We start from the raw sequence: 27900 nt of genomic DNA on the forward strand, positions 1-27900 counted from the left end.
TGTGAGTCTATCTTATCTCTCTTACTCAATGTATCAGATAATTTCTGTCTTTTCAATATTTCAACAGCGTGTTTCGCACGTTCGAATAAATCTCTGGATAATGTAAGTATTTTTCCATGACTTTTGTTTACAACGTACAAAAATAATACTTAAAACACTCTTTCTTTCCTTGGCAGCATATTTGTGTAATATTTTAAAATGTAAGTTAGTTATGAGCAATTTAGTACTAAAATAATAATGTATAGCTCCGTATAATAACAAATTATTTCTAAACTAAAAATTCTTAAAGTTGTTTTAAATATTATTGTATAAAAATGTGTTGTATTAATTTCATATTAGTATCAAAAACTGTTTTAGATTTCTGTGTAGCTTTAAATGCTTATTAAAAAAATGAATTTTCTCTAAAAATTGTAAAATTTTTTTAAATTATTATTTTATTAGTTTGAATTAGTTATTTAAATTATATTTTTTCTACCAGTCTCTGTTAGGTTTAAGATGAAATTTACTGAAACATAAATTAAAATTTTCAGAGAATAAAGAAAATATATTTAGAAGAAAATTCAGTACCGTTTTAAACATCTTTATTTATTTTTACACCATTAATAAAGCATTTTATTTAAAATTACTAAAATTCATATAAACTGTTTTCTAATATTTTTCTTAATTCAGCATTTCAATAAATAATTTTTTTAAAAATCACTATCTAGCAAAATGGCCTTAATCGTTATGTGATACGAGTTTGAAGAAAGTGTAGAAGTATTTATATATATTTGCGAATATTTTCTTTAAAAGATCAGTTAGCATCTTAGTGAAACTAGTCCTTGACTTTCATCAAATTTTTAATCACTATTTGAAAAATTCTGAAAACAATTATTTCTGTACCCCCCTCAAAAGTCCTAGTATTTTAATTTTATTAGTTTAAAATAGAATGGATGGTTATTTTGTTTTGTAACCGTCGTTGAACAACCGACCCAATGTTATGGGTTTACGACTACTAATGTTCAATTCCGTAGCCTTGTAATTTTAAACCCAATCCAGAAGACAAGGGAACTCCTGGATCGAGTATTGGGAGAAATTTGCCTTCGTGGAGGACTTTTTGATGGAACTAACTCGCATTTGCAGAGGAAGGCCACGAGAACCTCCCACGGTTAGCCAGGCGGCAAAGGGACTCTAATTCATGATCCGTCTACCACTGAGGATATTTCTCGTCAGTACTGTGGTCGGTGCAAGCCGGATGCGGAATTCTTATCGACTAGGATTTGAACCCGGTTCGCATCATTGGAAGGCTAATGTTCTATCCCCTGAGGCATCGCGGCTCTAGAATGGATGGTTTTATTTTTATTTTATAACCGTCGTTGAACAGCCGACCCAATTTCATGGGTTTACGACTACTTACGTTCAACTCCGTAGCCTTGTAATTTTGAACCAATCCAGAAGACAAGGAAACTCCTGGATCAGTACCCCCAGAGGTATTGATTTGTTGTGGGAACATGGAGGACTTTGAGACTCGACAGATTTAACGTGCATCAGTCACCATTTACTACACGGGGAGTCTTCGGCCGGCGAGGATCGAACCCACGACCTCTTGGATATGGGCGCAGCGCCCTACCGACCAGGCTATCCCGGCCCCAGAATGGATGGTTGACCATTTCAAGCCAAGCGTAAAAGGCGCTAGAGGTTAAAATTCGTCGTAAGACTTCCGGGTGACTACTTCCGACTGATTTTTACGCCTAAAAGCATGAAAAAATACACCATCCAATATTATTATATTTGTAGTGTTTTCAATCTAACGCGTATTCAACGAAACAAACAACAATTAAATTTGGAAAACTCCTCAAGTTTGCTGTGATGCTACCCAAAAAATAACAAACGGTTAAAATTGATAGTCGCAGTTAAACATTGGTAGTCGCAACAGTTAAACATTGATAGTAGCAACAGTTAGACATTGGTAGTCGCAACAGTTAAACATTGATAGTAGCAACAGATAGTCGCAAACTCAAAATTGAGTCGGCTGTTCAACGACGGTTATAAAAAATAAAATAAAATAATAAATTTGTGCAGTCTACACTCTTTAATACAAACCTCCATTACAACTACTTTCCTAGTATAACGACTGGGACATGTATCGTTTTTTTATTCCACAATCACGTCACAATTGACATTTACTAATTTGTACCATCAAACCCTTTTATCTTACCGCCCATAACATCTTGAAATCCCCCCCTCCCCCCCAAAAAAAAAGATTCGTATATTCTTATTCTAAGTGGTCGTAATCTACAGTTAAATCAGTAATAGTATAATTGATATGATTAAGTCTTATAAATAATAGCGAGTAATATTGTATAAACAATAACTAAAAAAAAAAAAAAATATTCATTTTCCTTCTATTCCAGCCCTGTCGGTCAAACGTGTCCGTCGGGAAAATAAACTGTCACGCAAACGTACATGTTGGGAAGATAAATTGTTGAGGAATGTATACATGTCGGGAAAATGACTTATCGGGGCAAACGATATCGAAATATGATTCTTGATTCCAAGTGGCGGAAATCTACAGTCAAAACAGCAATAGGAGTAATTGATACGAATAAGTCTTATAAGCAATAGTGAGTAATAATATATAAACGATAACTTAAAATAACAAAATAAATAAATAAATAAAACTATACTCATTCTCTTTACATGCTAGCCCTGTCGACAAACGTATCCGCCGAGAAAATAAACTTTCATGCAAATGTGCATCATCATCATCATAGTTGGCCAGACAGTCCAGTGTGAGCCAATGCCTTCCTCTGAAGATTTCTCCATGATGATGACTTCCGATTTATCTTTGATCTCCCATTCTTTTCATTAATTGCGAGAAAGTCCGACTCCACAGAGTCAACCCATCTCAACCGCGGCCTTCCCCGCTTTTTTTTCCAGTGGGTCTAAAAAGCAGTATCTCCTTTACACGTCGGGAAAATAAATTGTTGGGCTAATGTATATGTCGGGAAAATGAGTTATCGGGTCAACGTACCTCTTGGGCAAATGAGCCGTCGAAAAAACGAAGTCCGGCATTTCAGTTATCGGGCAACCGAGTGTCGAGACACGTATTAGACAGACATGAAGCTCCTTGTGTAGTCAACTTTATACTGTTGAGTCCCTGTACCTATAATTTAAAAAAAAACGTCAACATCTAAAATTTATCATGCACATATACTTGACAGTTAATTCAGCTTCTATACAACTACAACTTATTCAAATTATTATTTTCTTTTGTAGTAAAAATGGTCTTTAACAGCAAATATGAAGATGTACAGGTTATGCGGTATCCCAAAGAAAATTCTGGAAAATTGATGAAGGAATTTATGAAGGTTATAGAAGAAAAGTACGATAGAAAATTTGGTATGTAGAATAAACAGATACGCAAATGATTTTCTTGTGTTTACTTACTAAAAATCTGTAAGCACAATGCGATAATCTAATGTTTGGTTCTTCACGATCTAAGACTTAATCCTAACGGTTTGAGAGGGTGACCTCAAATATGCTGATCAATAAGGGCAAACGATAATTTAAGTTAAGAAATCAGACACAAAAACGTTCTTTTACTGAATAAACAAACTTTTTTTTTGACGGATTTGGATTTCTGACCTTCAAAATATAGGAGGTAGTCGCAATATGGGAAATGTGGTCCCAATAGTTTGATCAGGAGAGGGGTTCACCGTTTGGACCTCATAATGCTAATTTAATTTTTTGCGTATTTCACTGTATCATGGGAACGTTTCAAGCGAATTGTTTTTGCACATAATTATAAAATTCGTTTGTTCAAAGATAATTCGATGCAAAAATAAATTTTACTAAATATTTAAAAATTTTTTATTATTTTATTTGGAATAAGAAAAATTTAGAATTGTAAGGCACACAATTTTTTGCATCGTTTTAAAGTACGAAATTTTAAATGGCAAAATACGAAATTTGACCGAAATGAGTTGAATAATTCCTGAGAAATCGTATTTGTAAATATACGACTTTTTTAAAATTCGATGCCTCAGGAGATGATTCGACAACCTTCTCTCCTTTGTATTTTTTCATGCAAAATTTCAAACGTTAATATGATGCATAAAATGTTATACTTTACAATACAAATGTTTTTCGATTATTATTAAGTAAAATAATAAAAAATAATAAATATTTATGAATTTTTTTTTCTTTAGGTTTTTCTTTTTCTTTGACCAAAGAATTTTACAATTGTGGGCAAAAAACTTTCAATTCGCTTAGAAAGTTTTCCAGATATAGCGAAATACGCAAAAAATCAAATTAATATTAAGGGTCCAAACTTTGGACCCCTCACCTGACCAAACTATGGGGACCACATTTCCCAGATTACGTCTGCCGCATATATTTTGAAGGTCAGAAATCCGAATCTGTTGAAAAAAAGGTATGTTTATTCAGAGAAAGTACGTTTTGAGTCTGATTTCGTAACTTAGAATATCGTTTGCATTAATTAATTAGCATATTTGAGGTCACCCCCTCGAACCATTAAATCCGATTAAATCCCCCTCGAAGTCTGAGAACGTGAAAATCCAATTATTAGATCAAAAGTTATTCAGGATGGTTTATTTTTCTTTGCGTACTGTGCCTACAGTCAGGCACCATGTATAAACATCAAATTAATTTATAAAATTTATTTTCGAAATAACAGAGCAAAATTAGTTTTAACACATTAGCGGAAAATTTTTTTCAAATTACGACATTGTTTTTTTAAAATTTTTTTAATGAAAATAGCAGTTTTTTTTGTTTTTATTTATTGTTTCTTTAAAAATATTTTCTTTCGTTTTAACTTAGAAGGATATAAAGATTTTCATAAGTGGACTGTGGATTACCTAGAAGAGTTTTGGACAGAAATGTGGGAATTTACAGGAGTGATAGCTTCGAAAAAATATGATAAGGTAACTCCTTACTGAAGTTTTAAATAATAAAAACTAAGTATTGTAAAGGATAATTAATGTAATTAGCAATATTTGCTGCGCAAATACTAACTGAAAGCAATTATAATTAACTTTAATTAGCATAAAGTATTGCGTGCTTTGCATCTAACATTTCAATTACTTAGTGTTTTACATTATTAAGAAGAAAAAAAAATAGTTTTAGTAAATTCAGCTTCTGCTTAAAATTTTACTAGCAATTTTCAAAATACACTGGAGTTTGTGATTAAAAAAATGATTTGATGCACAATTAACGTAAAAGGCATTGTCTACCAGAATATGTGTGGTAAATTTTAAAATTTACCATTCATTTGGTTTAAATTACTATATAGTTTAGTATTTTTCACTAAGTGTGTGGTAATACGAACTATAATTTTAAAAACCAGAATTTCTGGGAAACTGTTACCATAGAAACGGAAAAATTACGAAATGAATGGTTTAAATACTGTAAATTTTGGTTTTAATTACCAGAATTATATATTTTTTTTTATCAGAAATGTTATTATCATACAGCAGTGTTTCCCAAACTTATGACTTTTGTGTACCCCTTCTAAATTTTTCGTAACGCTGTGTACCACTAATAAGAAAATGATAGTATTTTTTGCTATAAAAAAATTACACAGAAGTTAAAAGTCATAACTGGCTGTTGACACCCCTAATTATTAACTGTTTACTCTGCAAAAACTAACCTATTGAAAAATACGTAATCGTAAATTTTCTTGGCTAGCTTTGTTTTTAAATAAAAGTTTTTGAAATTTTCGTTTGTTGCAAGATATTTCGCATAAGAGCGCGTACTCCCGATAAACCTCTGGGGTACGCGTACCACACTTTGGGAAACACTGCCATACAGTATGGTAATTTCATCAGAATTTTTTTCTCCGGGCATGATTAAGAGAAAATGAAAAAAATAAAGGAATATGAATATGATTTTGTTTTAGGAAAACTTTAAATAAACTAAAATTAAAATTATCATCTTCCGAAGGTTATAGACCTAAGTGTGCCTATGAATGAACCCCCTGAATGGTTTTCTGGATCAAGATTGAATATTGCAGAAAATTTATTAAAATACAGAGATGATCATGTTGCCCTAATATGTGCAAGTACGTACCATTCCTTTATAAGCCTTAAATGCATTTTATGACACAAAATCCCCCCCCCCCCAATATTCCATGTTGCATATGTTGTTTTCTCAAAAAAGAATTTTGTACCAGAAAAAGAATGATATAAAAAAGATTACAAAACAGTATATTTTTTATAACGTTGATATATTTAAAAAAGTTCGTGTCACAGCTATCAATCATCAAAAGGCGTACTGTTTGTTTAAATCATTCAGTTATTTATTAAAAAAAAAAATTACATTCATAACATTCTCATTCTTTGAGGAAAAAAAAATAGAGTCAAAGCAACCAGAACCATGGTAAAATATACCGCGTTTTTAGCTCTATAGGTACACAAAAAGCTTGTTAACTTCTAACGAAGCTATGGGTAATTTGTTTGGTAAAAATACCAATAAAATACAAAGTGTGATTAAATTCGGGAAATATGGCAACATTTGGTAATATTATCTTGATACCTTAAAGCATGACATATCCATTTGTTCGGTTAAATTTACTCTCCAGTTTTGTGTTTTTTGATGAATGTGTAGCATTACGAACTTTAGTTTTGAAAACCAGAATTTTCGGTAAACCATTGCCAATGAACTGAAAAATTATGAAATGAATGATTTAAATACCGTATATTTTGGTTTTTATTACCAGAGTTATTTTTGTTTATCAGAAACGTTACTACTACACAGCAAGTTAATTTTACAAGAATTTCTTTCTTCTGTGTATATCTGGATGATGTGGCCACCATATCATAAAATTTGCATATGCAGGGGGTGAACAAAATAATGGAAACACTTCAATACTAATAAATTTCTTTCATATCTCCCCAGAAATAATAAGAGAATTATTTTATAATTTCAGAACTTTTTAGATCTTGAGATTTTTCGTACATATCAATGAAGTTTAAAGCTTTTCGAGGTTTAAGGGACCGACAATAAAGTGCATAGGGAATATAATGTTTTTGGACATTCTATGCCAAAAAATGTAGCAATAGATTTCCAAAAAATAAATATTTCTTTGTCTTACGATTTTTTTGCTATAACTATGAAAATATTCAATAAAATCAAACAAAATTCTTTGAGCAATTTAAAATTTATTGCAAAATTTTTGCTTTAAAATTTGAAAATTTTTGTTCAAAACTGCGCAAGATATGAGTAATGAAAGTAGTTTTTTTCCTACTGTACACGCTCGAGAAAATTTATTTTTTGTTCTTAATTTTATAGTGAATCGTATTTGGCAACTAATAAAAAAAGTAAGATTTGAATATCGTGGAAATTTAAAAAGTTTCACGCAATTTTCTAGTTAGGATTCGCACTTTTGAAAAGAAAACTCAAGATAAGGGATTTTCCACACATTTCATTTTGCACTATTAAACTAGATTTATTAAAAATGACACTGGTATTGTTAAGGATCATCCCTCATAAAAGTATATTTTATTATACCTTTTTTCTATCATTATTAAATCACATTTTGGTGTATGAAGGCTTATTGTATAATATTATCATTTGTTTTTAAATTCTATCTTCTGACACAAAAAAATATTTGTAGAAAACTCCTTATCGATTTGAGCGTCTTTGAAAAAGTACGAATGCTATTTAGAAAATTGCTTGAAACTTAAGATATTCGGAACAAACATTTTTCATTAGATGCCAAATACTACAAAATTATGAAGAAAAAAAAATTTAACTTTTTTCAGCTGATGCGCAGTATAGAGGTACTACTTTAAATACTTATATATTGTACAGTTTTAAAAGATTTTTTTTTCAAATTTTAAAGAAAAAATATTGTAATTAATTTTAAATTGTTGTAAAAATTTTCTTTAATTTCAAAGTTAGTTATATCAAACAAAAGTAAGACAAAAAAAAAAGACATGTTGACCTCGTTGTTACAATCATGACGTTGATTGCGAAAGATTGGAGCCTCCTCTTCTAAGACCCTCCGGCCCACAGCAGGCTGTTGCGGAAATATTTTATGTTAGAAAGTATTTCACATTCATAAAAATGTTGCTTTCTAGGTGAAGATAAAGAGCCAGAAATTATCACCTATGCCGATATGTATGAAGAAGCCAAGAAATACTCTGCGGCGTTCAGAAAGCTAGGTCTGAGAAAGAATGACACAGTTGCTTGTAAGTAGGTAATCTTAAAAAAGTGATTTTAGATTGATACACTTAGGTTGATTGGCATCCTAGATTGATTCCAAATTGATGCATTTCAGGTTATATGTCCAATAGAAAGGAGCCTATCTTTGCAATGCAAGCGGTTACAAGCATTGGAGCGATTTGGGGAGCGGCCCTACCACTCTTTGGTTCACAGGTAATGAGTCTTTTTACAAGATGAGGTTAAATGTTTTGTAAAATCTTGTGTTTTTAGGGTTATTCCACTGTATCGTCTTCTGCGAGAAGCATGAAATTAAACAGTGTTTTATAATAAAAATATTTCATAATATGGATTTATGCCAGTACTATCTGATTACTTAATATCAATGAGAAAAAATAATTTTGGTTTTCGTTTTTTCAGATTTCATTAGAAGTTTTCAGTTTTGAATATGAAAAGCTTAAAGATCAAACAGCAACGATTAATCTGATTCATTTTATTTTACAACCGTCGTTGAACAGCTGACCCAATTTTTTGGGTTCACGACTGCTAATGCTCAACTCCATAGTCTCGTAACTTCATTTCGAATCAAATTCAAAAGACAAGATAACTCTTGGATAAGTTATATACGAAAAAAATCAAACTTAATTAAGAAAATATAGGAGAACCTTGAAAAATCACCATTATTGATGCCAATGATGCTTAATTATTTTTTATAGTTGGTACTACTGGTATTGTGGTAATTAGTACTGTTTCCATCGATAAAAAATGAACTAATATAGATACTGTAGTAATCGGCTTTTTAATGCCTTAGAAAGGAATGAGTAGATTATTAGTAGAGTTTGAATATATTACGAGTTGGTCATGAACAATCATGCCAAACTATAGTGATTGCAGTTATTTAAATGGGATGAATTTCTATGAACGTGTGTTACTTAATCTCATAACGTAAAGTCATTATGAAGGGCGAAAAATAATAAAAGTTAAAAAAAGGGAATTATTTAAGTTTTATTAATTGTGTCGATATATTCCTTTCAGTTTTAAGCATAATTTCGTAGTATTTATTAATACTGGTTTAATGATAATTAACTATTTTTTTTACCTTGTACGAAGAACAAGTAGTATTTGGATAGTAAATAAATAAAGGAAGGAAGAAAATAAAGGAAGAAATAGAAGGAAGAATGAGAAAAAGGAAGAAAGAAAATTACAGTAGCCTAACAAGTTTACTTTCCAAAACACAAAAATCTGATAAATGATAAACATTCAAGCTCACAATTACATAGTGTATTTTCACGCACTTATTGAGAAATTACTTGCAATCACCTGGATGCAATAAAATAAACACAATATAATAATTTAATATTAGTATCTTAAGCGCATGACTTGACGAGTGATTAGAAATTTTGACGACGAAGCTATTTTTATCTCCCTTATCCTGCTGATAGGAAATCAAAGTCATCCCTAATTTTCTTAATTGTATTTAATGTTTGATAAAAAAGAATCAATGCTACTTTCACATATAAAGGCACTTTTTAATTTTATGCAGTGTTGAAAAAAGTCAAAGAAGTGCATATATTAACCCTTTGGCACCGAGCCGATGGGACCCCGGTGTCCCTTTTATATGTATTTTCTGACGCTGTAATCACAAGTAAAAATACATTTTTGGCATTTTTTAATTATAAAACAGTCTATTAGCTATTAAAAAACTTTGTTAGATTCTCGCAATTGTATTTTTTATTAAATATAATATCCAGAAAAAAGTAGTTTGTAGTAGTTAGTAAAAAAAAAAAAAATAGTAAGTAGTCTCTTCATGTATATTCAAAAATTTATACATGACTAATTTTCCAAATGAAAGAAATTTCAACGATGAATTACTGTTTTTTTTAGATCTAACTGACTGAAAATAAGGGCAAATTTGAATTATTGTTTTGAATTTAGCCATGTTTGGAAAATTTTACCTTAAACGTAAAAAGGAAAACCGGTATTCGATGCCGTATTTCATAATCATACATCATTACAATGATAAATATATTATTTTTCACTAATTTTGGCCTAAATTAATTCAAAATAATGAAGAAAATAGGAAAAATATGTTTGATGAAAATATTTCGTCAAAGGGTTAAGGAAGAGTTTTTTATTTGAATTTTTTTCTTGTATTTTTAAAAAAAAAAAATAATATGGATTTTTTAAAGAATGATTAACAATAAGAACATGTTGCTTTAAAAATATTCTTTCTTATTGCAATAAAGTTACTACAGTTACAATAAAATTATTATAGCTGTATAACACCATCAAAAATTCTTGGTCTTACTAAATAATCTTGCCTGGTATGTGGAATATTGACAAGCTGCTTTTTTAAACTACTGTGCACAAAAAATTGCTTTGTTGAAAAAATAGCGTGATGAAACAGAGGCAGTTGTTTTTCGATGGCTTTGGTTTCTAGACCAGCGGTTCCCAATTTTTTTTTCAGCTATGAAACCAGTCGTTGTCTTTTTTAGGTGCAATCAGATAGATGTTCATTAGCAATACTGAAAAAAATAATGAAAGAAAGAGAACCAATTACTTTGAGAGCATTCAATGCAAAGAATGAAATTTTTTATCGTTTTATTAAAAATAATCTTTCAGTCAAATTCTTTTTCGAATAATTATTTAAAGTAAAGTTTTCAGTTAAATTTTTAAAGCTTAAAAGAATTGCTATAAATGCTAGAGAGTGGTTATGTTTCTTTATTGTTGAATTTAGTTAAGTTTATTTCAAATTGATGAGGAACTCTAATACAGATTTTTTAATAAAGCATACTTTTTTCGTAATTTTTTCAATAAAAATTAATTATTTTTAATTTTTGCTGTTTTTTTCTCTCTGGTATTTTTCTTTCATTTAAGGAAAAAAAAAGCTGAGCACTTTTCTGGGATCACTTTTCAAGAATCGCCGTTCTAGACGCTCAAAATATGAGAGAGGGTAGTAAATATGGCTCTGGTTTTAAAACTCGTAACTGGCTTTAAAAAAGGTACTATTCCTCGGAACCCTTGTGACTCTTCCACGGAACTCTAAGGTTCTGGGAACACTTTTCGAGGATCGCTATTCTAGACCCTCAAAATATGAAGGAAGGTTGAAAACACGGTTCCATTAGTTTAGTTTGAATCGCTTGCTGTAAATATCACTTTTCGTGTGTATCGAACTGCTTAAAGGAATTGAAATTTTTTTCGCATACAACAGTAAAATTCTTTAATACACGGACAATTTTGTACAGAAATATAATTTTGTAAAATTATTTAATTTAATAGAGGCCGATAAATTTTTGAATCGTCAGGTATGCAGATTTTAGAACTATAAAAAATTTAAACATCTATTTAAACTTATATAGTTGTATTTATGTACAAATTTTTACTTAATTTAAAAAAATGTATCTTCTAAATGATATAGTACAAAACTGAAAACAGATCATCAGCTAAATATTTTTTGAGAAATTTGCTTTCAAAAAAGGCTGAATTTTATATTTTCCAAGAACTCTTTTTCCGATTTCGTTCAAATTTTATATTCTGTCACTTTAAACCAAAATATTTAAAATGATGTAAAAAATATATAACTTACAAGTCAAATGTTTATTAATTAAAAAAAAATTTCATTATTAAATAAATAAAAATAATAAAAATACTTTATTTTTCTTGTAGGGAATTATCTTTGGACATTCAAACTATTGTAAATATGTGCCAATAATTTATGAGTTTATTCCCCTTTTAAGTTTTGCTTAAAAGTGTTGTTACCACCTACTGTTATTACACATATTGCAAAAGTCTAAGTTCATATTAGGAACTTCTTTGTTAATTAAAAGTAATAATGTATTGTTTTTTGGAATCTTTTATAGGCAGTACTGAGCAGATTCAAATTAGTTGAACCAAGAGTACTTTTAACCGTCGATAGATTTTTGCAAAATGGAGAAGAAATAAATTTGCTCCCTAAAGTTAAAGAAATTGTTGAAGGTAATTTTAGCCTATTAACTTTGAATTTTTACGAATTTTTATGTGTTATAAATTCACAATTTATCTAACATTAAATTTTAAAAACTCATTTTATTAGTTTCATATCCTGTGGTAATGCAGATAGATGCCTTATAGGAATCTAAGAACTTAAGCAATAAAATGATTCTTTCTAACTAATCGATATAGCATTTCGAATGGTCTGATGGAAAACACTTTGATTTGCATGTAGGCGGTAAAATTTTCCTCTGTAATGTGCTGCCATCTAGTAGGAAATCAAAAAATTTCTAAATTATTTGCATGGAAATAATATTAAGTAACAATTCGATGCTACTCTATCACCCTCAGAGAGATTACAATAATGCCATAACCCCTTGAATTAAAAGGTGTTTTTTCATGATATTTTAGAGCATAGCATAAAAACCAGTTATTTGGTTAAATTCACTTTTCAGTTTTGCATTTCTAGCAAAATGTGTGGCAGTAAGAATTATTATTTTGAAAAGCAGAATTTCCAATAAATCACAGAAAAATCTCGATACGTAGCAAGAAAAGTGTTTTTTTTGTTGGTTTTTTTAAATCTAATGCTTTTGCAATAAAAAACAAATATCTAAATTATTTTTACTGATAAAGAAATTAATAGACTAAGAATAAGAAATTTAAGAAATAATAATCAAAAACACATTTTCATTATTATTACTGATTTTTTCTATCGTTTATCAAAAATTTCTAAATATAATTTAAATTTATCAATTATCCATCTAAACGTATAAGATTTTATTAGAATTCTTATTTTAATTCTTTCTTTTCTTTTTATTAGGTTTGCCATCATTGGAAAAGGTGATAATTGTTCCGTCACAGAAAACATCTAAACAAAAGGATATCAGCAATATTAGAAATAGGTAAGGATTGTTTCAAAGATCCTTCATGTATTAAGTTTAAAATATTAAGTATAGAAAAATCAATTTTCGTTGAGTATTTAAAACCATTGAAGTAAAAGCTTGTTAAGTGACATTTTGGAGGAGGTATATAATAGATTTTACTCGAATGTATATATAGATCATTAATTAATTGCGTATAGTTAGCTTGCATATTAATTCACTTAACAATTAAATCCCAAGTGTTAACTTCTAGCTTAGTATTTGAAATTTTGAATAGCAAGCATATGTAAAGTGGCATTCTTAAAGCACAAATGTTTCCTTTTTGGTCAGAGGGCAATGCGGGTCGAAATAATTAACATTCAGTTTCTTGCCCATTAAGGCTGTTTTTCGAAGACTCCGTCGTAATATGAAATGATGCTTTTTTGAGAATAGTGTGCTGTTTTTATAGCTGCTGTGAGTTTGCAACTGTTACTTATGACTGTTAGATCAAGTTCAGCCTATCTAAAGCGAACTCTGTCTACGCTTATTGTGATGATGGCACAAAACGTCAATATGAAGAAAAGGAAAAGTGTTTTGTGAAAAGGAAAAGCGTTTGTGATCTAATTTTTTAATATTTACAAACTTATTCCAAATCTGAATCACCTGGGCTCATAAAAATGTGCCAAAACTGAGAATAACGCAGTGATTTTGATAATTTTCATCTAGGTGGAAAAATGTCACCAAATTGGCGATTTTTAAAAAAAGTTTAATAACTTTTAAAATATTTAAGTTAATATCCTGTTCTAACGCCTAAATAACTATTCAAGACAAGATTATATAAACAGCTTAAAATCATCGCATTGCTTGAAGTGTAAAGCACTTAAACTATGGCTGTTTTATTTTCCATGGCGACAGAGCTTCGAAAAACAGCGTTTATCAAACTCCTTAGAGCATCTTAAAAGGTAGTTTTTGAAATAGTACTTGGCCGATTTTGGTTGATGTTAAAAATACATAAATAAATAGTTTATCTAGGATAGAACATATTAAATTAAGAGTTTGTTCTGGTTCAATAATTGAATTTTATAGTGGAATACATGTTAAGTGACATTTAGTGGAATTTTTAAAAAACTGTTTTCTAAGTTTTAGTTGAAGGTAAACACCTCTGGATCATTATAAAAGTACGCATCATCATCGATATATAGCAATAAACCGAACCTGTTTATTTAACATTTAATTTCGAAATAGAGTTGTTAGTAAATATGTTTTTTTTTGCAGTTGTTTCTTGGACGATTTTTTGGAAACAGGTTATACGAACGGTTCAGTTCCTGATATATTGTTTGAACAGCTATCGTTTTCCCATCCAGCATTTTTAAGTTTTACTTCTGGAACGACAGGACAGTGCAAAGCTATGACTCATGGATTTGGAGTACACAAATTTAATATTACTTTCCATATTTTTATGTATTATATTACTAAATTAAAGTAAAAAAGATTTTTTTTTTCGATATAGAATCTTTTGGCGTCCTACAGAGACTTTTACCTGCATGCTGATGCCTCAAGAAATAGTATTTGGTTCTCCATGTCTCCGGTAATGATGCTATGAGTTTTTTTAAATTTATTCTTTTTTAGGTATTTTTTAGGTAAAGACTTGTGGGTGTCGCATTGAAATACTATTCCAACATATTTATTCATACAATTCATTTACACTCATGTTCATAAATTAAGGATAATTCAGAATCACACGGAAATCAAACTCTAAAATTAAAATTTCACCTGTAGAATTATCACACACAGAATATGCAAATTACAGGAAACCACTAGATGACGCTGGTAGTACGTCACAATGACGAGAGTGTAAGAGAGGGGCATATAAGGAATGGTGGCAAAGAAGTAAAATTGTTCACAAGCGCTTTAAAAGCCTTTCAGTGTAATAACCGCATAGTTATGGCACAAAGGAAGCATTTGGATGATTTTTTACGTCGCAGAATCATCGGACGACTGGAATGTGGACGTACCCAGCTGGAAGTATCCGAGGAACTTGGAATCACCCAGAGTGTCATCTCCAGGCTTTGGCAACGATTCCAAGATGATGGTAATGTGAGTAGACGTTACAGCACAGGTCGCCACCGTGTTACAACGCCGAATGAAGACCGGTATTTGGCAGTTACTGCCAAAAGAAACAGACGGAGCACAGCATCAGATCTGTCTCGTCAGCTCTCTTCAGTTACTGGTACGACAGTGTCAAGGCAGACCGTGTACAGACGCTAAGGGCACATTGGTCTATATGCTCGTAGGCCTGTCAGATGTGTTCCACTTACCGCAACTCACTGTCGCCTGCGATTAGCCTGGAGTAGAGAGCATGCATTGTGGACACCGCATCAGTGATCTTGTGTGATGTTTTCCGACGAGTTCAGGTTTAGTTTGCGGTCTGATTCTCGCTGGACTTTCATATGGAGAGCGCCAGGTACCCGTTACCACCAAGACAACACCATTGAACGACACCGTTACGGTGGTGCAAGATGGCTCGTTTGGGGAGGAATTATTCTTGGTTCCAGAACTGACCTGCATGTTCAGAGTGTAACGATGACAGGCCACATCTATAGGGATGTCATTCTGGAACAACATGTACGTTTGTTTCGGGGCACCATGGGTGCTGAATTTCTGTTTATGGAAGACAACGCCCGTCCTCACCGTGCAAACATTGTAGACGAATGCCTTCAATCGAAGAATATCACCCGTATGGATTGGCCAGCATACTCACCGGACTTGAATCCAATAGAGCAAGTGTGGGATATGCTTGTCCGACGAATTGCAGCCGGTCAACCCCCTCCCACCTGTCTACCGGACTTTCGGAGGGCATTGCTTGATGAGTGGTGTAATATTCCCCAAGATCAGATTGATAATTTGATAGTCGGCATGCCTAGGCGTTGTACGGCCTGTATTGCATCGTCCGGGAGACATACTCCGTATTACCATCATACTAACCTTGTTATACTGTTTTTTGTAAATAGGTTCTTTTTTGTTTTAACTCTATTTTTCAATTTTTTAATGTTATTTTGAAGTTTTGTTTTAACTCTAAAATATATTTTTTTCGGAAACATAATTTCAAACTAAATTAAAAGCAAAAAGTGATGCAAGAAGAAGAAATTTAAGAATTGTATTTGCTCCAATTCAAAAATTGTCATTTCAAGAAAAAAGAACGTTAAATTTATTCGGACTTGTTTATATTTTACTACAAAATTCGGTCACATATTTTTGACTTATATTTAGAAAGAATAGGTGTGAGTTCCTTAGATCGGTGTAAATATTTCACTCTCCAAGTGGGGAAATTTCGCATCCATTGTATGTAGTTGGTCAGCTGCATTGGTGACAATTTCAGATTTTCCACATACATGCTAGACAATGTTTTTTCGATTTTTTTTAGATGATTTGTTTTCAATAAATTTGATTGGAAAATAAAATAATATTGTACTTGCATTTGAAAACAGAAAGGTATATAAGTACTAAAATGCAGTCAAACCCCTCTATAGTGAACCTTCAAGGGGGGAAAAAAAATGAAAAAGTGAGTTGGAAAAAGAAGGAATCGGGGTTCTTTTTTTTTAATCCTTAGAACACTAGAAAAAAAAAACATATTTATGTAGGGAAAGCAGTGTTTTTCCCCCAAAGAAAAAGATTTTTCAATTTTTTAATGTTATTTTGAAGTTTTGTTTTAACTCTAAAATATATTTTTTTCGGAAACATAATTTCAAACTAAATTAAAAGCAAAAAGTGATGCAAGAAGAAGAAATTTAAGAATTGTATTTGCTCCAATTCAAAAATTGTCATTTCAAGAAAAAAGAACGTTAAATTTATTCGGACTTGTTTATATTTTACTACAAAATTCGGTCACATATTTTTGACTTATATTTAGAAAGAATAGGTGTGAGTTCCTTAGATCGGTGTAAATATTTCACTCTCCAAGTGGGGAAATTTCGCATCCATTGTATGTAGTTGGTCAGCTGCATTGGTGACAATTTCAGATTTTCCACATACATGCTAGACAATGTTTTTTCGATTTTTTTTAGATGATTTGTTTTCAATAAATTTGATTGGAAAATAAAATAATATTGTACTTGCATTTGAAAACAGAAAGGTATATAAGTACTAAAATGCAGTCAAACCCCTCTATAGTGAACCTTCAAGGGGGGAAAAAAATGAAAAAGTGAGTTGGAAAAAGAAGGAATCGGGGTTCTTTTTTTTTAATCCTTAGAACACTAGAAAAAAAAAACATATTTATGTAGGGAAAGCAGTGTTTTTCCCCAAAGAAAAAGATTTTTCAATTTTTTAATGTTATTTTGAAGTTTTGTTTTAACTCTAAAATATATTTTTTTCGGAAACATAATTTCAAACTAAATTAAAAGCAAAAAGTTCTGCAAGAAGAAGAAATTTAAGAATTGTATTTGCTCCAATTCAAAAATTGTCATTTCAAGAAAAAAGAACGTTAAATTTATTCGGACTTGTTTATATTTTACTACAAAATTCGGTCACATATTTTTGACTTATATTTAGAAAGAATAGGTGTGAGTTCCTTAGATCGGTGTAAATATTTCACTCTCCAAGTGGGGAAATTTCGCATCCATTGTATGTAGTTGGTCAGCTGCATTGGTGACAATTTCAGATTTTCCACATACATGCTAGACAATGTTTTTTCGATTTTTTTAGATGATTTGTTTTCAATAAATTTGATTGGAAAATAAAATAATATTGTACTTGCATTTGAAAACAGAAAGGTATATAAGTACTAAAATGCAGTCAAACCCCTCTATAGTGAACCTTCAAGGGGGGAAAAAAAATGAAAAAGTGAGTTGGAAAAAGAAGGAATCGGGGTTCTTTTTTTTTAATCCTTAGAACACTAGAAAAAAAAAAAACATATTTATGTAGGGAAAGCAGTGTTTTTCCCCAAAGAAAAAGATTTTTCAATTTTTTAATGTTATTTTGAAGTTTTGTTTTAACTCTAAAATATATTTTTTTCGGAAACATAATTTCAAACTAAATTAAAAGCAAAAAGTTCTGCAAGAAGAAGAAATTTAAGAATTGTATTTGCTCCAATTCAAAAATTGTCATTTCAAGAAAAAAGAACGTTAAATTTATTCGGACTTGTTTATATTTTACTACAAAATTCGGTCACATATTTTTGACTTATATTTAGAAAGAATAGGTGTGAGTTCCTTAGATCGGTGTAAATATTTCACTCTCCAAGTGGGGAAATTTCGCATCCATTGTATGTAGTTGGTCAGCTGCATTGGTGACAATTTCAGATTTTCCACATACATGCTAGACAATGTTTTTTCGATTTTTTTAGATGATTTGTTTTCAATAAATTTGATTGGAAAATAAAATAATATTGTACTTGCATTTGAAAACAGAAAGGTATATAAGTACTAAAATGCAGTCAAACCCCTCTATAGTGAACCTTCAAGGGGGGAAAAAAAATGAAAAAGTGAGTTGGAAAAAGAAGGAATCGGGGTTCTTTTTTTTTAATCCTTAGAACACTAGAAAAAAAAAAAACATATTTATGTAGGGAAAGCAGTGTTTTTCCCCAAAGAAAAAGATTTTTCAATTTTTTAATGTTATTTTGAAGTTTTATTTTAACTCTAAAATATATTTTTTTCGGAAACATAATTTCAAACTAAATTAAAAGCAAAAAGTGATGCAAGAAGAAGAAATTTAAGAATTGTATTTGCTCCAATTCAAAAATTGTCATTTCAAGAAAAAAGAACGTTAAATTTATTCGGACTTGTTTATATTTTACTACAAAATTCGGTCACATATTTTTGACTTATATTTAGAAAGAATAGGTGTGAGTTCCTTAGATCGGTGTAAATATTTCACTCTCCAAGTGGGGAAATTTCGCATCCATTGTATGTAGTTGGTCAGCTGCATTGGTGACAATTTCAGATTTTCCACATACATGCTAGACAATGTTTTTTCGATTTTTTTAGATGATTTGTTTTCAATAAATTTGATTGGAAAATAAAATAATATTGTACTTGCATTTGAAAACAGAAAGGTATATAAGTACTAAAATGCAGTCAAACCCCTCTATAGTGAACCTTCAAGGGGGGAAAAAAAATGAAAAAGTGAGTTGGAAAAAGAAGGAATCGGGGTTCTTTTTTTTTAATCCTTAGAACACTAGAAAAAAAAAAAACATATTTATGTAGGGAAAGCAGTGTTTTTCCCCAAAGAAAAAGATTTTTCAATTTTTTAATGTTATTTTGAAGTTTTATTTTAACTCTAAAATATATTTTTTTCGGAAACATAATTTCAAACTAAATTAAAAGCAAAAAGTGATGCAAGAAGAAGAAATTTAAGAATTGTATTTGCTCCAATTCAAAAATTGTCATTTCAAGAAAAAAGAACGTTAAATTTATTCGGACTTGTTTATATTTTACTACAAAATTCGGTCACATATTTTTGACTTATATTTAGAAAGAATAGGTGTGAGTTCCTTAGATCGGTGTAAATATTTCACTCTCCAAGTGGGGAAATTTCGCATCCATTGTATGTAGTTGGTCAGCTGCATTGGTGACAATTTCAGATTTTCCACATACATGCTAGACAATGTTTTTTCGATTTTTTTAGATGATTTGTTTTCAATAAATTTGATTGGAAAATAAAATAATATTGTACTTGCATTTGAAAACAGAAAGGTATATAAGTACTAAAATGCAGTCAAACCCCTCTATAGTGAACCTTCAAGGGGGGAAAAAAAATGAAAAAGTGAGTTGGAAAAAGAAGGAATCGGGGTTCTTTTTTTTTAATCCTTAGAACACTAGAAAAAAAAAAAACATATTTATGTAGGGAAAGCAGTGTTTTTCCCCAAAGAAAAAGATTTTTCAATTTTTTAATGTTATTTTGAAGTTTTGTTTTAACTCTAAAATATATTTTTTTCGGAAACATAATTTCAAACTAAATTAAAAGCAAAAAGTTCTGCAAGAAGAAGAAATTTAAGAATTGTATTTGCTCCAATTCAAAAATTGTCATTTCAAGAAAAAAGAACGTTAAATTTATTCGGACTTGTTTATATTTTACTACAAAATTCGGTCACATATTTTTGACTTATATTTAGAAAGAATAGGTGTGAGTTCCTTAGATCGGTGTAAATATTTCACTCTCCAAGTGGGGAAATTTCGCATCCATTGTATGTAGTTGGTCAGCTGCATTGGTGACAATTTCAGATTTTCCACATACATGCTAGACAATGTTTTTTCGATTTTTTTAGATGATTTGTTTTCAATAAATTTGATTGGAAAATAAAATAATATTGTACTTGCATTTGAAAACAGAAAGGTATATAAGTACTAAAATGCAGTCAAACCCCTCTATAGTGAACCTTCAAGGGGGGAAAAAAAATGAAAAAGTGAGTTGGAAAAAGAAGGAATCGGGGTTCTTTTTTTTTAATCCTTAGAACACTAGAAAAAAAAAAAACATATTTATGTAGGGAAAGCAGTGTTTTTCCCCAAAGAAAAAGATTTTTCAATTTTTTAATGTTATTTTGAAGTTTTATTTTAACTCTAAAATATATTTTTTTCGGAAACATAATTTCAAACTAAATTAAAAGCAAAAAGTGATGCAAGAAGAAGAAATTTAAGAATTGTATTTGCTCCAATTCAAAAATTGTCATTTCAAGAAAAAAGAACGTTAAATTTATTCGGACTTGTTTATATTTTACTACAAAATTCGGTCACATATTTTTGACTTATATTTAGAAAGAATAGGTGTGAGTTCCTTAGATCGGTGTAAATATTTCACTCTCCAAGTGGGGAAATTTCGCATCCATTGTATGTAGTTGGTCAGCTGCATTGGTGACAATTTCAGATTTTCCACATACATGCTAGACAATGTTTTTTCGATTTTTTTAGATGATTTGTTTTCAATAAATTTGATTGGAAAATAAAATAATATTGTACTTGCATTTGAAAACAGAAAGGTATATAAGTACTAAAATGCAGTCAAACCCCTCTATAGTGAACCTTCAAGGGGGGAAAAAAAATGAAAAAGTGAGTTGGAAAAAGAAGGAATCGGGGTTCTTTTTTTTTAATCCTTAGAACACTAGAAAAAAAAAAAAACATATTTATGTAGGGAAAGCAGTGTTTTTCCCCAAAGAAAAAGATTTTTCAATTTTTTAATGTTATTTTGAAGTTTTATTTTAACTCTAAAATATATTTTTTTCGGAAACATAATTTCAAACTAAATTAAAAGCAAAAAGTGATGCAAGAAGAAGAAATTTAAGAATTGTATTTGCTCCAATTCAAAAATTGTCATTTCAAGAAAAAAGAACGTTAAATTTATTCGGACTTGTTTATATTTTACTACAAAATTCGGTCACATATTTTTGACTTATATTTAGAAAGAATAGGTGTGAGTTCCTTAGATCGGTGTAAATATTTCACTCTCCAAGTGGGGAAATTTCGCATCCATTGTATGTAGTTGGTCAGCTGCATTGGTGACAATTTCAGATTTTCCACATACATGCTAGACAATGTTTTTTCGATTTTTTTAGATGATTTGTTTTCAATAAATTTGATTGGAAAATAAAATAATATTGTACTTGCATTTGAAAACAGAAAGGTATATAGGTACTAAAATGCAGTCAAACCCCTCTATAGTGAACCTTCAAGGGACCTGAATTTCGGTTCACTATAACCGGAAGTTCACTATCTCCGTATTGCAAAGAATTTTAACTGACCTTTCGAAACTGCTCGCTTTCATTACAAATTATTTAAATGAATGACCAATAAAAAGAAATGCAAAAATGATTAAAGAAAATCTGTAGTAACAAAAAATGTGTTTAAAATATTTAGGGATGGGAAGCTGAGATCGAAGAAGCAAACAAGAAAAAATGCTTATGGCTACATTCCACTCAATAAATGGTTCTAAAAATCGGTAAATGCATTTTATGTAGAAATTTCTAAATTACCAAGAAATGAAGAAAAAAATCAGTCGAAAACATAAAAAACTTCATAATATCCAATTTCCTCTCCTCTTTTGGTTCATTATAACCACAAAAAATAATATATGTGTATAGCAAGGCACGGGAGCGAATATTTCGTTCACTATATCCGAGAGTTCACTATAAACCTTTTACCCTATAACGGGGTTTGACTGTATTATTCTTTTAAAGATAAAATACAAAGTTAAAAAATATTTTTGCAAGCTCTAACAGATTCAAATGAAGTTTAGGCTTGTTGTTTTTTTTTTTGGACCATTCTCAGTCTTGTATCGTGATTCATGTCCAGTTAGCACAAACATATTTATTTTTGAAATTTACCGTCGACAAAATGTAAAAAATTTGAAACTCTAAATAAAGCCAATATATTTTTTGAAATATTTCAATAAAATGTATTTTGACATTTCTTTTATTTATATTACTTTAAAAATTAGTTACATTTGCATTAATATCTAAATTTAATCAACAAACAAGTTTTGGAAGAAACGAACTCAAAATGAGTGTTGGAGCAATGCATGGCAATCCAAGGTACAGGACCATCTTATACCTTGGTTCGATATAAGGGTGGTTAGAATTAAAGTGCCCTTATTCAGGCTTATCTAGAACTCGTTCTACTAACTGAATTGTGACGAAATTTGGTACATGTGTTAAGTGAACCATGGGAAAATGATTTCAGCAAAAATATATACTTTTCTTCTGAAACATATGCCAGAATTTATACAGAAAAAATTAGACAAACGTATTTTAAACATTTCGCAAAAAATAAAATGTCAAAATTGGTTTGAAGTACAACATACACCCCTATATAAAGATTCGTGTCAAATTGTGTAAAGAAAAAACAATGAGTTTAACCCTTATGATGCAGATGGGACACTGGTATCGCTTTTATATATTTTTTTTCAAGCAAAAATTTTTTTTGGTATTTTTTATTTATAAAAGGCTGTATACTAGTTGTTGAAGAATCTGTTAGATTATCTACTAAAGGAAATATATTGTCTTTTTTCTCCCTATTCAAAAATTAATCAATAATTAATTTTGCAAATTAGCGATATTACAATAACTGTTAGACCTAAATAACTACAAATTTGAAAATTTTTTTCTTGGAAATGAGCCGTGTTTGGAAGATTTTGCCTTTAACACAAAAAGAAAAAAAAACACACCCATGTTTCATGCTGTACTTCATAATCAAAAATTATTAAAATGGTAAATATAATATTTTTCTCGTACTGCGACCAAAATTAATAAAAAATAATAAAAAAAAGCTATGAAAAATATATTTAATAAGAATTCTGCGTCAAAGGGTAAAAAGGAATTTAGTTGCACGATAATATGATTCGTCTGAGAACCATGTTAACCCCTTCCTTCTCGCTCCCGTAAAAATGACGGGGTGTGGTTCCGCCCTCTATTTCTCGCTCCTGTGATATTTCCGGGCTGGAGTGTTCAGTAGTAACGCGCCAATAAGAATAAAACTAATTAATTTTTTTTGTCCGGAAAACATTTTGTAGCTCATTTTACACACCAGATGGCGATACCAGGATATTTTTAAGGTTATTGTAGACAGTTAGTTTATTTTAAACTAGATGTCAGCACTAATCAAATAGCACTAATAAAAAAATAGGCAATTTTATGACTGTTTTCTTGAAAATTAACCAATCGTTAAGGGGTTAATATTACAGCAAATTTTAAGGATATTATGGATCAACGCTTTCAAAACTTCCTAACAGAACAAAATTTAAATTTGTTTCAGATTTTTTCGCAATGTAGAAAATATTTACCCATTTATGTATGAAAAGGAGCAGGCATATAAATTTTTGATTTAAAATGTTTGTTTCAAATCAATATTTTTTGAAATTTATTTTACAGTTCATGCTTTGCCATAGATCGAAGATAGCATTTGCGGCTCGTAGATAAATAAGAACTATTACGGTCCAATGCATTCAAAACTTCCTTACAGAATGAAATCTCAAGTTTTTCCAGTATTATTTTTTCGCAATATAGAAAATATTTACATATTCATATGTTTACACTTATTTATATGTTTACACTTTCAAGTTTCATAAGGAAATCAAATTGATTTTCTTGCATTTCATCTCGTTTTGTCCTCAAGTTAGTTTGTCTGTGTAAAAAGAAGTATGTGCATAAATTTTAGTTTAAAATGTTTGTTTGTAATCAATATTTTTTGCTCATTTTACAGATCATGCTTTGCCAGAGATAGAAGATATTTGCATCTCGCAAATAACCATAATTTATTATGGTTGATCGTATTAAAACTTTCTAACAGAATGAAAACTCGATTTTTTTCAGAATTACTTTTTTGTAATATAGAAAAATGCTTACATATTTATGTATGAAAAGATATATGCACATAAATTTTGGTTTAAAATGCTTGCTTCAAATCAATAATTTTTTTTTTCATTTTACAGTTAATGTTTTATCAGAGATCGAAGATAGCATTTGTGTCTCGCAAATAAACAGAAACTTAGATTCGAGGGCAGTACTGTTTCTTAAAATAAAAAATGGGTATCGATTTGATGAACAATTAGTTTCAAAAATTCAAAATGTGATTGAAAAAGAATTAACAAATGTGCACATTCCTGATGTGATATTAGAAACAAAAGATGTACCGGTATGTATTTTAACTCCTTTTTTTTATCTCCATGAAATATATGATTTTTTAAATTGAAGTAGCCGTGAAATTTATTCATAGAAAATGACATTACGTTTTCAAATGTTAAGTAGCTTTTAGGTTCAGAGTTTAGTAAGCCGAATCCCCCCAATTTTTAATTCAAATCAAGCAAATATTGTCATTCATAAGAAATTAAGGCAAGGATTCTTGAATGTGGCTGTTCGCTGATTTGTTGTTATGGACTAAGTCAACAATGTCTTTATATAAGCATATACAGGGTGTTCCGTAAAGATCACCCTTAATGTTTATTTTTATAATCCTTTTAAAAAAATAACATAAAAAATATACACCCTGGGGATTACGAATCAATATTTAGTCAGGAAAAAAAAAAGCAATTTTGGAATTTGACAATTCACGGCGCAAAAAATCAGTAGTAATAAACAAGTCAGGTGTGATTGCGGGTGGATTTAGAAAATTATTAAAAACATCGTCAAGTTTTAACCTCCAATTAAACCTACTTTGATTTTCATTACACCTGTTTTCCCCCATTTCCTTGTGAGCGTCTTTATTGTACTCGTATTTAGAATTCTTGTTAAAAATTAAGTACAAAAAAATTCTTATTATAATAAAATTTAAAAAAAATACACGACCGAAATTTCATAAATTTTCACCGAGGAAAGCAGTTTTGAAAACAATAACACCTGATTTATTTCCGGAAAAATCAAGAAGAAATTGAAAAGCTATTATTGGTAACACTTTTAAGTTTCATAAGGCAATCAAATCTATTTTATTGCTTTTCCTCCCGCTTCATCCTCAAGTTTTGTTTGACTGATTTTGATAATGTTTTTGTATATTTTTTGTATATCTAATTATTAATTTTCATATGCTTATTCATATGCTAATTTTCATGTGCTTAATCATACGCTTATTTTTTATCTTCGAAAAATAATTAATGAAGGTAATATTTACAAATGTGTGTCTCAATCGCAAAACTTGATTACTCTATGCAATAATTTTTACTTTAAAGAGCCATTCTCTCTGCATGCGGTTTATGCACCTCCAACCAGAGTTGGCGATAAATGAGAATCTGATTGGTGGAAAACATTTTTCCGGAAAAAAAACTCACTCACCCAGGTTCTCCTTCTCTCACGACGGCGTGTGCGTGAACCACATGCAGTGTGAATGGTCCCTATATGAAAACACCTCCTTTAACACAGAAATTAATTTAATTTCCTCTTTTAAGAACACATATCGGAAAATAATCTAAAGCCCGTTTCTTACAGATCCTTTGGTTAAAGGCAGATTGTTTAAGATATTCTGTTTTCTGTTAGTCATCTGTTAAACATGATTCAGAATTTATTTTCATATAAAGTTAAAATATTTTAATGCTTCTTGCAACTAAAGCACTTATATTATAAGCGTTATAATTCATACATAGCATATAGACTTTAAATTTTTTTTAGACTGTATTTATTGCACAATAAGATCATATTATTTGTTTGATTTTATACGAATGCATCAGATAAATTAATTTTTTTTGATATAATTCCAGTATAATGTCAATGGAAAGAAGATGGAGACTATCGTCAAGAAAATTATAAATAATATGCCTTACAATTCAGAATCAGTCATCAATCCTGGTTGCTTAAACAGCTTCAAGAACATTCCAGAGCTTATATCTTGGCAATAATTTTTATTTTAATAGTACTTGTTTACTTGAAAATTACGTTACACATTCTATAATAATTATAATAATAAATATATTTATATATTTTCTAAATCCAGTCATAATTAATTTGCATTTTCGTTTTGATTAAACAATGAGGTTTCTTCGAAAGCTAAAAGTATATGAGGTGTGGGCAATATTTTGTGCATTTTGGCACGTTAATTTTTATTTTATAAACTATATATAAAATTATAAGCGCTTAAAACTTCATTTTCTATAATGAGACTTTCCTTAACTGTTGTAAATTTTTGTTGAAAAAACTGCTCAAATGGCAATTTATCTAATTCTTTTTCACTCTATACAAACAAAACAGTCCAATAACTATAAAAAATTTTACTCTGTTAACTGTAAGAAAAAAATACTTATTGACTGTTTACACCTAATACACCCACAGAATTTTACTCGCGCCAACTAGATCCTCTTTATGAAGTCACTTGGTTCTTTGCTGTCGGGTACATATTTTAAACGAGAGGGTTAATCTGCCATTCTCATGACAGGCTGAACTGGCTGCTGCCGCAGGTCTAGTGTTGATACCACAATATTTCTTCCATTTACATGAAGAGTTTTCAGTGTCTTGCACTCCCCGATTGAAAACCTTGAACTGTAAGAATAAGATATTCTCAATCATGCATAGATGGCAGCACCAGAAAGCTGCCCAAGACGAAAAAGTACACAGTCTCTTACGGTTGATGGCACTAACAGATTAACTAAAGAGCCTTATTCCATGATTCATTTGCAAAAAACAACTCAACCACAACCTAACTCCAATGTCCATCGAAATGCCTAACTCAAATGTTCAGTTAAATTTCATTTTTTTTGTGTGTGTTTTGAAACCATGTTAGAACACTAGTTCAAAATGTAAACTTAATGTTCCGAAACGTAAACTTTACGGTTGATTCGATGAAAAGACTGTTGTCGGTTATTTTACCGTAATTTTAGAAGGAAAATTCTAACAATCTAAGAATTTTATTTAATATTATTTAAAAAAAAATCGTTTATCCTAAAATTACAAAAAAACAAGGAAAGAAGCAAAAGAAAAATTGAAAAAAATACTAAAATTTAAAAAAGAATATTTAAAAAACAAATTAAAGCTCGAAAATTTAACAACAAAATGTAATTACCTCGTCATCAACACATACAGTTATATCCGCAAAAATAGTGCTTTCTAATTTTGTATTAAAGTAGCAAAAGCAAAATATATCAATTCAATAGTGTGATGAGCACCAAAAAGGAGAGAAAGAGAGAGACCGATTCGTAAACATAATTTTATTAAGCAAAAATATCAAAAATGTCGAGAAAAATTCAAAATATTCAAAGATTCAATATATATATATATATATATATATATATATATATATATATATATATATATATATATATATATATATATATATATATATATATATATATATATATATATATATATATATATATATATATATATATATATATATATATATATATATATATATATATATATATATATATATATATATATATATATATATATATATATATATATATATATATATATATATATATATATATATATATATATATATATATA

At 29.8% G+C, this 27900-nt stretch overlaps 2 protein-coding genes across 2 annotated transcripts; both read left to right on the forward strand.

The window, feature by feature from the left end:
* LOC107442733 (acetoacetyl-CoA synthetase) lies at positions 1-26387 on the forward strand. Its single transcript, XM_087151487.1, has 14 exons — positions 1-102; positions 3259-3381; positions 4822-4925; positions 5944-6061; positions 8082-8192; positions 8282-8379; positions 12024-12138; positions 12953-13034; positions 14268-14418; positions 14503-14580; positions 14622-14632; positions 15413-15930; positions 24405-24607; positions 26160-26387. Exons 2-14 carry the CDS (start codon positions 3264-3266, stop codon positions 26295-26297), a joined length of 1845 nt encoding a protein of 614 aa, XP_087007613.1. The 5' UTR covers positions 1-102; positions 3259-3263; the 3' UTR covers positions 26298-26387.
* LOC147804280 (uncharacterized) lies at positions 14713-15270 on the forward strand. The gene has a single exon (XM_087152245.1). It carries the CDS (start codon positions 14814-14816, stop codon positions 15258-15260), a length of 447 nt encoding a protein of 148 aa, XP_087008371.1. The 5' UTR covers positions 14713-14813; the 3' UTR covers positions 15261-15270.
* Positions 26388-27900: the final 1513 nt, after the last annotated feature.

Source organism: Parasteatoda tepidariorum, chromosome 9 (assembly GCF_982258835.1).
Source record: "Parasteatoda tepidariorum strain Cologne lab strain chromosome 9, Ptep-v5.0, whole genome shotgun sequence".
In the NCBI taxonomy this organism is placed as follows: Eukaryota; Metazoa; Arthropoda; class Arachnida; order Araneae; family Theridiidae; genus Parasteatoda; species Parasteatoda tepidariorum.